We start from the raw sequence: 11,647 nt of genomic DNA on the forward strand, positions 1-11,647 counted from the left end.
TTACGCAAATTTTTAGATAAAACTTCGCTGCATTCTTGGCACACTTTCATTGCCGGTGTAGAGACCACGCACTCATCTTTGTGGGTCCTCACAATACTTGTTTTAAGATGAGAACTGTCACAGAAAGGATCGATGCAATAACTAGTTTAGGGCAATTTATTGTTTATTGAAAAATGTATTACCCACAACATAATCTAAAGTATCTACAAATATGATGAACTGAGTTCCCGATATAACACGCAGTTACAAGATAAATCGATTTTTGTGGTGAAAATTCTCCCAAAAAATATATGCGTATGCATTGATAATTCACAACTGTGTGCATCATTACAAAAAAATATGTTCAACCGTCACTAGGCAATCAATAATTTCTGTACAAGTAGGTGACCATGAATGGCCTTGGTCGTTTCCTTGGCGATATCATCATCTGGCCGATGGAGTTACTCGTCCAGCCAGTGGAGACCTCGAGGGTATTTCACCATTCGCGTTCCCTGATGCCAGCCGGCTGCCAATGGGCGTTGGAAGCTCGGAGTCGGGTGGAGTAGGCGTTCCAGGAAGGTCGGGCATCACGTCTGTGTGGGTTGAGGCAGGAACAAGTGGCTTGTTATTGTATCTAAAATCCATCACATTTGGGTCATCTGAAATTATAGGGGATCGATCGATCGGTCATCTGAAATTATGCAACTTGTATTGCTAAACGCATGACCAACGTCAATTGAATGTCACACACTGGGATCTTTTAATGGTACACCAGGTGCATGAGAAATACAGCCAATCCCAACTGATTAACTGAGTCTGAAATAACAACTTGCTATACAAGTGTCATCGTTGATCGTTGTTGGTGTTGTAATATTTCAGTACTTAATGAAGGTTCTGCATCCTTCGTGGGACATAGGGCCACAACGCAATCTCACCGCTTCGTTTTGCATTTCGCTGCCTTGGCCGCCGCGTCCCAAGTAAACCCCATATCAATTTAGTATTTCAGTAGAGTTGAGAAGAAGGTTGCGGCGTTGCTGATTGCATCTTAAATGGCCATTGCTACAGTATTCTTACCTGACATGACGTAGACATCAGACTTACTCACTGTCTTCTCCCCTTTCACTGGTGTTCCATCCAAGCCGTAACTGAAACGGTTCAACGTACTTTATATCAATCGTTCTATGACAGCATCCTTGCGAAAATAACAACTATTTACTGTCAGCAGGTGATTTTCCAGATTCGTACATTAGAGTCATGAACACCTTCCATCAGAAATCAAACAGTAACATACTTGGACCTGTATGACAATTCTAACATTGAAGTTTACGTCAATTAGTATGGCTAGGCTTCAGACGAATATGCTTTGATGAAGAAAAGTCAAAATCTTTGTTCATTACTTCACATTTGTATTTCGTTAGCTTCGGCAGACGAAATTTCCTATAAGACACTACAAAACTCACTTAGTTAAACTCACTTAGCTCTGTGATGAAATGCTTTTTGCAAGGCACATATCAAAGCAGTCAGCAAACCTGTCAGCCCGATGCTTAGAATGATACCAAGGATAACGTTCCCTTCAACAGTGTCCAGAATCCAGTTGTGTTTTGGATCCGGGTACTTGTACCACGTAATCTTCTCTATGCAATCCTTTGCAATCTCGCTGCTGGCGTTGTTCACAAACTCTCGCGGTGTTTCGACGAGATCTCTCGTGAAGTTGGCCATGAGGACTTCTGGTGAAACGTACTGCTTGACCAGTTCGACATGACGGTGGTATTCTGTAGTGTCATCGGTGAGGAAGTAGAGGAGAATAATTGGTTTCCCGTTGCTGCTGAAATTGCAATAAAAATAAGCTGCACGACTCTACATTCCACCTGCGTCGTCTTTGCTTCTTCAAGAACACAGACTGGAGAGAGCCGTTATTTAGAAGATCTACCGTTAGTTCAAATCTTTTCACATATGCATTTTCCCCTCAGCAAAGAGTTCTTGCTTCGATTGGTGTATATAGATAAAGTATAGTAACTGACCTTAAATTTACCGTCACCGAGATATCCCAATTCTTACATCATTGCTGAGAGTGATGACGCCATGAAAAATCTTTCTCAAAATATGTTTTTGTTGCCCGCTAAAGCGCTGTTCCCCAATCCTCGCTCTTCAATTGGAAAGCCAAAAGCTATTGTAATTGCTCTGCACATCCATTTCCAAACATATCACTTGATGTAGCAATAAATATTCACCTACTCGTTAAGAATGTCATGTATCCTTGGAACGCATGGAGAACACATTTTCCGAAGGCCTACTAAGAACTGCTGCTTGTTCGTCTCATTCTTGTAATACTTGACGCTGTTGCAACTCGTCCAGTTTGTCAGCACGTCTTTGTCAACGTATGTATCAATCCTTATTGTGGCCACCCTGAAGAAGAATCAAAAATGGCAGTAGAAGGTACATCTTACAAATTCTCTTGAATATCATGCATTACAATGGGGACAGACCTTTATTTGGAATCGGGTAGACTGAGTATGGTTTTATCAACATTGTTGTCTTTTTTTTTCAACGTCGCAAATTCTGAGAAGCCCGGTCTTCAAATGATAGGGCTAGCAACATTCACCGTGGCGCAGTTAATTTTAACCTTGCGATGATACTAAGTTGTTATCAGATTTACCCACCCTCCTTGGTCGTGGGCTGGGTCGCTATCCTTGATGTAAGCTCGGATGACGTATCTATGATAGGATTGCAGGACATGCTGGATCTTGTGTATCACTTCCCCAGTCACGGAGTCCAGGGAGAACTCAATGCTATCTTTCACAAGGTAGTAGAAGACCCGATTGTAAACTGGAAACATGATAATGAAGAAAACATTGGAAACTTCCTAAGAGCTAATCTGGTCATAAGCATCGCTCCAAGTAACAGGCGATAACACTACACTAAATCGTGGTAGATGTGTTTGGTACTTTGTGCTGGTGTTTCTCCAGTGTCTCGTTCATCAAAACATCATAAAATACGTTTGATGAGTTTTTGATTCGGTTTACGAGTATCTGGTTTGATAATGCTTTTCCCGAGTTCTGCCGTTGTGATCTGGAACTTAGAAAGAAGATCTTACAAACTTTCTGATATCTTGTCTGGAACGAGGCTGGGGGACCCAGCTGCGACCCAACTTACTGATATCTTGATCATATCCGTGGACAGATCCAACAACGTGTCCCAGGTGTCGATAGATAGACGTTTCCCAATTATAGAATGTCTTGTTCCATTTTGGTTTATTATCATTGATATTACTGATGTAAATAGTGACGGTAGCGAAGCCAGTTTGGCTTGGAGAAGCTGCAAAAACCTTGAACGTGATGACTGAGTACTTCTCAATGTCGAGCTGATTTCGGACACGGATTTCTATGAAGTTTTTGTGGGCAAGGCGCTGCTGGTGCGTGCGGCCCAGAAGCTTGGCTTCATAGTCTCTGTGAGCTATGGCGTTGGATGGGTCTACCCATGTCCTGACTTCACCGTAGATACCCAGGTCCATGTCGAAACAGGTCATTGTAAGTATCAAGGTCTGACCTGTTGAATTCTCTGGGATCGTCGCCAAGTATGTGTTTGGGGTGAAGAAGGGTGCCTCGTCGTCCACGTTTGTGACATAGATGTGGAGGAGAAGGCACGTTGTCAGGCCCTTGCTGTCTGCGGCGCATATGTCTGAAAGGGGATGATACATAACCTGAATATGTAGAACAGTTTCCCAGGTACCAGATGTCCCTGTACCTCTGTGCCAGCGACAGTGGTTTATATGAACAATCGAAAATAGCAAAGACGAAGGAATAATGCGGACCAAACCTTAAAGCAGCCACTTTTGACCCCTCGATCGGTAATGCCCATTTTTTGATGTCGTGCGCGATCTTTTTAAATATATCCAGTCGTCGATGTGCTGAGTCACCTATGACATGTCAAAATCCCGCAACTCCGTTGCGGGCAAGAGGCTGAGTGACTGAGCACAAATTGAGTTGAGGAAATGGCCAGTTGTCAAAGGTGTAAGTACACTGCTGTTTAATGATAACCTTACCCGCAGTGAAGTGATGAGGAGGATCATAGCGGTCATAGTCAAGCGCCTTGTTGAGATAGATGGTACAGCCTCCCGTAGATCGTATGAAAGAGCTGAAGGTAGAGGAGGCTATGGAGCAGCTCCGTGTGTCTTTGTGGTCAGGGTCTGTCACCAGCCTGGTCACGTCGATCGGTAGTGGTACAATGGTGCTCTGTGGTGACGAAAAATTCATGACCTAGTCGTATTTCTTTACCACATTTTCAACTGAAAGTCGTCTTATACCTCGTGAATGGAATACCAATCTTATTCTCATTGGCGAGCATGAGTTATCCACTGGAGGGTTAGGCTGCTGCGTCCAGGACCCGAGTGTTCCCCGATAACATCGAGGACTGAGCTGGCAGGTAGGTTCGGCCGTTCCATCCAGGTGGAAGAAATGAGTTTATACTAAGGTTGGGCTCCTAGTTGGTTCTCTGTTTTTGGGTGGGGTGGGCAGGACCAACACCCTGCCATAAGTACCCAAATGCGCTACAGAAACGTCCCCGTATATGGCCGACCTGTACCCAAGCTGCTAACTGAGTAAGTAGAGTCCTACCTGTGACTCCTTGAGGACGAGAGCGTAAAACTGTGGGTTAAAGATGGGCGGTTCGATCCAGTCCTCCACGTAGATGGTCAGATTGGCTACGGCACAGCCTGTCATGTCGCATGCTGTGATGTTGGCGATGTAGTAAGGATCTATCTCATGGTTAAGGCAGTTGTTGTAGGTCGTCCTCACGGAGCCCCCTGGAAGAAAGGAACAACGTAAGCAATTGTTTATGCTGACACAGGCCGTGACGAAAGAGTTTCATCATCGTCATCGACACCATTCCATTATTGTCATAGATTCGTAAGGGTGTTATATCAAAGGTTCAGCCGGTTTGCATCATGTTCGACTGAAAAAAAGTATTGAAGCAGAAATACTACTTATCTGGCATTGGTCTGGGGCCATTTATAGGAGATCGTAGTAAGTTCTTGATGACACCTGAGTACCAAGAAATACTCACATTTGTCGATTTCAAACTTTGTATTGCCGGAATTGTGATGAAAGACATCCATCTTGATGTTTATCGGGTCGTTTTCGTCGTCAACTGCAAGCACCTAAATGCAAGGAAAAGGATATTTACCATCAAGGTCGATTGATTGTGGTAGATCTCGATACCGACTTTTCGGGATTTCCTTTTCTTTTGTGAATGTCCAACAAACGATCTTGCTGAGATTCAGATATGAACAAACTACATAATGTTTCGGGAGCGGATTACTGGCTGCGTTCTGAATGAAAAAGAAGCTTTTGAACACACCGCATCTCAATCTTTAATTCTTGGTGATCACATGACCACTCTTTACCAAATGACTCAAAACCTCACCTCGAAAATTTGACAACCATGAAACTGGTGTTCAGGGATATAAGCCTTGTTTGGTAGGTTGAGAAAGCGTGGTTTCTCTGGTATGTCGATGATGATAACTGTGAGCTCTCCCATCGCAGCCTTGGTGGTGCCGTCCATCACGAACACGGTCAGCTTGTACTGCTTTTGTTTCTCGTAGTTGAAGGCTGGGTTGGCTGTGAATTGAATTTTCGTGTCTGCAAATGGATCCAAAAGATTGTTACAGTTCCGGAGAAATCTAAATTGACCAATTGGATCACATAAGGCGAGAGTGTTTCCTTCCTCATCCTAAGGGGAGACGCGTGACCTTTGAGCCGGATGGGTTCAGTCACCACTTTGGTCAACTCCGTAGGAAGTGTTGGCGTACTGCGTGCTCTGGTACAATTCCAATTGTGCCTGGCCGCACTAACAACTTGGGAACGTTTCTCATGTTACTGATAAACTCGGCACATGTCATGTAAATGATTACTTTGTTAAATTTCACTTACGGTCTGAAGGATCCATCCTGAACTTCCCATCCAGAGGCGAGGCCTGCAGCACGTATGTCAGTGAATCGCCGTCGGGATCTGTGGCTACAACCTGTAAAAGACAGGCAGAGCATTACCTACATCACTCGTCAGAATATTAAGACACGCGAAGTTCAAACATTCCTCCTTCGAGTTTCTGATTTCAAAGGTGATTTGTTTTATTTTAATCTTGAATCCTCATCAGAGGTTACCAATCATAAGTCTTGTTTACAATCTTCTGAGTTTTCTTACTTTTGTTCTTGCTGCTAAGGCAATAAGAGAACACCGAAGTGTCGTAAACTTTAAGTAAAGCAGGTCAGAGGCAAAGAAATGGAAAACTATATATGAATGATCACCTTGAATATCTCTGTGGGTCCATCAGTAACGTTCTCCTTGATGCTGACAGTCGCAGGCATACCACTGATCTTAGGTTGATCAGGCTCATCCGTGATTGTCACGGTCACCTGGGTGGTACCTGTCCTGACTACTGGCGCTGGGCTGCCTTTGTCCACGCCAATGATCTCAAGGACCCATGTATGAGAGCCAGGGTTGCGGTAGTCAAGACCTGGGGCTATGACCTTGACATTTCCTAAAAGATATGATATTGTGCAGTCAAGGTCAGTAGCGCTGAAGAAGTTTGACGCCTGAAACTAACAACGTCACTTGTCTTCTCTGAGGTCGTGGGTTCGTTCCATTTCTAGTTGGATGACGAACCTGGGATGGAGAGGGCGAGGTCATTAGTCTTCTCCAATATCATATATGACAGCATATGTTTACCGGCGTCTTTTCCAACGTTACTTTCATCGGTCCAATAGTGATTTTGCTTGATAACGTCCAAATGGACGCTTTTAGCTCATACCTAACTATTTTTTCATGATTTGAGATTGTAGAACGATGACAATCGTGGTATGGTGATCATTCATTCATAAACTGTTCAATTTTTGGAGTTATGACTAAAAGTGAAATGGCTGTTACCACTAGCGTCCACAGTGAAGGGTGCTCCAGCCGGTTTCTGCACTGAGTATGTTATTCCCTGACCATTAGACACGTCGGGGTCCACCTTGCTGATGGCCATGCCGATATCGCCCTGAGTGTGTTCCCCAACGCTCACCGCAGCAGCCGAGGGGGTCAGCACCGGAGGTTCATTTACGTCAACTACGTTCACGGTCAGTGTCCCAGTGGCTGTACCACCCCTTCCGTCGTCTGCGTGGGTCAACAACTTGTACTGGTTGGTTCCAGTTTCGAAATCGAAAGGAGTTGTCAGAGATACTTTACCATCTGAAGAAAGGAGGGCAACCAGTTTACAAAAGATATTGTGTATTAACGCAATCCCCGTTGCTCTGGCAATGGAAGTGGAAGCTGCTATCAATATCTTACAGTTGCATCTGTCTGTGCTACATCTTATAGCGTGTTGTAACATTTGCTGACACTGACTAAATATACAGATCTCGAACAACTTCTCCTCGATTAAGTTACGCACTCAAGCGGCAAAGTTACAAAGGCATATCAAATTGCGAGTGAGTGCCTCATTCCAACTTTCCTCAAGTCGCATAGATACACGTTTAGGCTCCCTGAAGTACTAGCCTTTCAGAAGCCATAAACCTGCTTCACTGATAAAGTCTTCCGACTACGCACGGAAATTGGTGAATGAAAGCACTGTCGTCGCAAATGGATGCCTACCTGCAGAGTTAATGGTAAACATCCCAAGAGTACCAGCGGCGAAGGAGTAGGTCAGCGTATCTGAGTCCGGATCAGATGCGTCAGTGTCGTATATCACACCAGCAGAGAGTTCTGGCCAGTCGATAACCTTGTCGAGGTTGTTAAATTCTGAAATAAGTGTCTAAAATCAGCGATGAAGGAATGTCAATACAGAGGCATGACGCATTTCCCTGTCATTTTGTTGGTCCTCTGCTCACCATCTTGCGGACTACTTAAAGCTGACATGCATGCATAAAAACCTTAACGTCCAAGTAGAAAACACTAAGGCGCGTTCGAAGTTCAGCGATCGGTCAGCCATGTTTCAAACGCCCTTAGATATGATAGACTACGAGCAGGCCGCAGTGGCGCTATTTGCAACAGAGCACTGGCCGTGGTGCACAGATATGAGCATCAGTTCATATGTCTTACTATAAATTGCGACCTGGAGCGATCATTGTTGGAAATCGAATGCCACCTAAACAGACAGTTCCTCAATACACGCATGGTGTGAATACTAGCAAAGCGGGATATTGTTTTGCATCTTTAAAACTCGAAAAATAGCTGCGTGCTCCTATAATCATCACATGATGCCACGTTCATCTCCTGATCATGTATCTTATGAATTCACTTTGCCAATATTGTAAAAGGGCAAATTTTAAAGGCCACTTTGAAACTGAATATGGTACAGATAGCACAAAAGACGCCATTCTGTCAAGCGTGTACGTGAAATGAAAAAATTAAAGAACTGAAATTATCTTCATCTACAACAACGGCCTCATGGCATAATGCGTAAGACGGTAAGGATCTAGTGGCGAGGGTTCCGAGTTCGAACCCGCTGGGAGATTATTTTTTATTTTTTTATTTTCACGAGCGCGTCTCTGTGACCTGTCTCGTTTGTGCAGTCAAGTGAGACCAGTCGCTGGGTGTCTATCATGTTTCAAGTGCAGTTGGTCGTCGTTAGGGTTTTTATGCATGCATGTCAGCTTTGAACTCGTAGTCGGTAAATTACATAAGTGCATAGTGTCGGATGAAGGAAAATTTCAGAATTACTAACGAAATGATCAGAACTTACTTGGTTTACAATTCTTCCTCCTCGATGCTACCAAGTCAACGCATTTCACATTATTAGCAAGGTTTGTCTCCGCAGGGTAGGTGGACGTCGGGTCTTGTGATACAGTGGTACAGAGGTACTTCACTGCTTTACAACTAGCAGTGGGGATTGTCATTTTGGCGATGGCACTTAAGTCCTTCTGGTCCGCTGCCCCGAGACCACCAGCTGTAAGACCAACCTGGAGCTGAGCGGTAGCCGGGTGCGTTAGTGCGATGTTTCCAGCTGGTAGAGCTAGGGTATCCGTGCCACCAGCCCTCAGGTTCGCATCTGTCAACTTAAGTGAGAGTATATAGTTCCTGTCGCTACCGACAGCAGCGACGATGTTGTTTTCTATGCCTGCAGCTGCCACGTTGTTTATTTTCACGTCCACGCCAAAGTCAGCCGCACTTCCTACAGGGGTAGTGTAATCATCAATTACTGCTGCGCCCGTAGGGGTGACCGAAACTATGTTTACGTCTGAAAATAACCAGGAATCTTTCATGACCATGTACATTACACAAATTGCAGTACATATTACTACAGCATTTCCTAAGGGAGCTATGCCTAACATCTTCAGGGCAACTTGTTGGTAAGGCGTCAGGATCAGGTGACAGAACAGCCTTCCCAAGTATACGGGAAATAGAAGAGTAGCTTACCTGGAGGACAAGATATGAGACTTGTCGCAGCCAGACACTGACAATTATTTGTGACGTCAAGGTCGTCGTAGGCCGCAGCGTTTCCTTTCTTGACGCATGCACACGCCCATGTGTATTTTGGACAGTCAACTGCAGGAATGGTAGCTGTGGCCGTCATAGGGTACAGAGCCGTCGAGGAACCAGGGGCCAGTGCAGCGGTCAGGTCGCCCGTAGTAGAAGCAGGAAAGGCAACAGTTTTAATCGTTGCTCGGGTAACCGATATGTCAGCCTGTGCGAAGTAGAGGTCCACTGCAAAGTTTGCTCCAGCGGCGGCGTTGATGTCGGCACCTGAGCCAACTGGGGCATTGTTCTTGACCACGATGTCAAAGCCGAGGCTGGTGGCTTTGCCTGATTTCACCACAGGGTTCCCAACGTTCATCGCAAAGTTGGTGCCGATAATATCTGCAAAACGAGGTTTTCAGATCTTCAAGTCATTCCTGGCATAAAATTTCAAGCGGAGGTCCATTTTAAGTGGCCAGGTCACATGTACACAGAATAAAGCTTCTTTTCAGTTTCAAACTGTCCGAAAATCTTCTTTAAAAACGTTGTTGTCCTCACTTCATTGGTTCTCTCGGATATTTACAAAAATTAAGAGCTTAGTGGACTTACCGACTCCACATTTTGTGATAGATGACTTCACATCTTGGCAACGATAGTTATCCGCTGCATTCGAATCCGACCAGTCCGCCCCTGAGCCAGGCTCTACAAACAGACAGACAAACCGCACCAGAGAGCATTCTGCGGCGGGGATTGTAAGGGTACCTTCGCCTTCGACCTTCAGCTCAGCCTGAGTGTTGAGGCCTACCAGTGCTGCTCCAGGTGTCTTGAAGACAGGAATTGTGGTCGTCTGGCCAGGGGTCTGGGTAATGGAGTTGCTGCCTATCCCAACAGCATTCACATCGAAATTGGAATAGAAGAGTGTCAGCTTATAGTTTTCATTCGGCGTGTCTGAAAAATATGAACTCTGTTGAATTCTGTACTTTGGTGTTTCTGTTGCAACACTATGGCTTAAAAGACTCGGAAAACGCGATTGTTTTTTCTTCTGGCAAATAACTTTCAGGAGCAGCACTGAGATTTTCAACATAGCCAAAACTACATGTAAGTTGAAAGAAGGACACATTGAGGCATTAGTCTGCATACTTACTGACTTTATCGATCCTTTTGTTGACAGCTCCTCCAGTCTCCAGGTTCTTTATGGTTAGTCCAAACGTGTAAAGTATTGCTGAACCGACGGGTAGGACTGGCACCGTGGGTGTGAAGGAAGTCAATTGAATGTCTGATTGGAAAAGATGATAAGTTGATTCACAATTAAACGAGGAGACCACGGAAGGACGCCCGCACCTGAATTAACTTTTCAACATCTCCATTTCCCCCATGCACTGAAAAGTGGCGTGAGTGGTGGCTGGTTTATATCTCTTTCAACAAGCTCAACTCTGTTGAAAAGATTGAACGTGGATATCTTTCGTCAACAAGTTGAAGGTTGTTGATCGACTGTTGATCTCGCAGTCCACACTGGTCGACACTTTCACATCAACAAGCGCCAACTCCTTGTTGAAAGCGGGAAAATGTTGACTCGTGTGGACAGGGCTTAGGCCTAACGCCATTGGGAAGATGACGTGCTCGTTTCAATCGGAAAATCGGATGTCGTGGATTCATTCGCCAACGATCATCTGCGAGCATACTTACCACAATTTGGGCAGAAAGCTTTGACTTCATCTAACAGAACAGAAAGAAACAGCGTAGACAACAATACCACATGCATGGCCGATGTTAACCGTCAATGCAAGGTCCTCGCTTCCGTTTCTGAGGCCAGTTTGCGCGGTTACCAAGCATTACCTCAACTGGGATCAGCCTTCATTCAGTAGCCATCGTACTTTAAGTGATTTCCCATTTAGTACGATCGATAGATCTCACAATAATGGTGATCTGCGGTGGTGATATTGAGTTTTCATTTCCGTAGCTTGACCAAAGCAATAGGGACAATGATGTAGCAGCTCTTTTTTTCTATCGTTTTCTTGACCCAGGCAATGCAGAAAATTGTCTGAAACGGTAACGAGAATGCATGCTATGTCATCATTTGAATTTCATGCTAATACGTTAAGACCACCTCTGTGCTCATTTCATGCAGATCACCACGAGGAATCACGCATCCACGTGATAAAAGTATGGCGCGATTTTCTCGCAGTGCGCGAATGACGTCAAGAACGTCATAGCGTCACTTCAAGTGGCACTCTGACGCG

At 44.8% G+C, this 11,647-nt stretch overlaps 1 protein-coding gene across 4 annotated transcripts; it reads right to left on the minus strand.

The window, feature by feature from the left end:
- Window positions 1–176: 176 nt before the first annotated feature.
- On the minus strand, window positions 177–11,201 carry LOC135485290 (protocadherin Fat 4-like). Of its 4 annotated transcripts, none has more exons than XM_064767152.1 (19): window positions 11,094–11,201; window positions 10,552–10,647; window positions 10,017–10,355; window positions 9,369–9,809; window positions 8,695–9,189; window positions 7,605–7,751; window positions 6,900–7,202; window positions 6,281–6,513; window positions 5,907–5,997; window positions 5,401–5,615; window positions 5,041–5,134; window positions 4,593–4,780; window positions 4,022–4,211; window positions 3,133–3,657; window positions 2,640–2,805; window positions 2,215–2,385; window positions 1,454–1,804; window positions 1,054–1,124; window positions 177–638 (listed from the first exon to the last, which is right to left on the minus strand). In XM_064767152.1, the coding sequence occupies exons 1-19, from the start codon at window positions 11,167–11,169 to the stop codon at window positions 424–426; spliced, it is 4,407 nt and encodes a 1,468-aa protein (XP_064623222.1). In that variant the 5' UTR covers window positions 11,170–11,201; the 3' UTR covers window positions 177–423. The 4 variants fall into 4 exon arrangements, with proteins under 4 accessions (XP_064623222.1, XP_064623221.1, XP_064623220.1 ...); XM_064767151.1 differs by having other exon boundaries at window positions 1,454–1,801; window positions 10,552–10,683; XM_064767150.1 differs by having other exon boundaries at window positions 10,552–10,683.
- Window positions 11,202–11,647: the final 446 nt, after the last annotated feature.

This window comes from Lineus longissimus, chromosome 3 (assembly GCF_910592395.1).
Source record: "Lineus longissimus chromosome 3, tnLinLong1.2, whole genome shotgun sequence".
Lineage (NCBI taxonomy): Eukaryota > Metazoa > Nemertea > Pilidiophora > Heteronemertea > Lineidae > Lineus > Lineus longissimus.

Bases quoted from the DNA above. Each gene is read 5' to 3' on its own strand.
- LOC135485290 (XM_064767150.1), bottom strand. From the start codon at position 11,169: ATGCATGTGGTATTGTTGTCTACGCTGTTTCTTTCTGTTCTGTTAGAT. The intron at 4,781-5,040 runs GTGAGTATTTCT...CCTTTCTTCCAG, and splicing joins AAAGTTTGAAATCGACAAAT to GGGGCTCCGTGAGGACGACC. The intron at 639-1,053 runs GTAAGAATACTG...CTATAATTTCAG, and splicing joins TGATGTCTACGTCATGTCAG to ATGACCCAAATGTGATGGAT.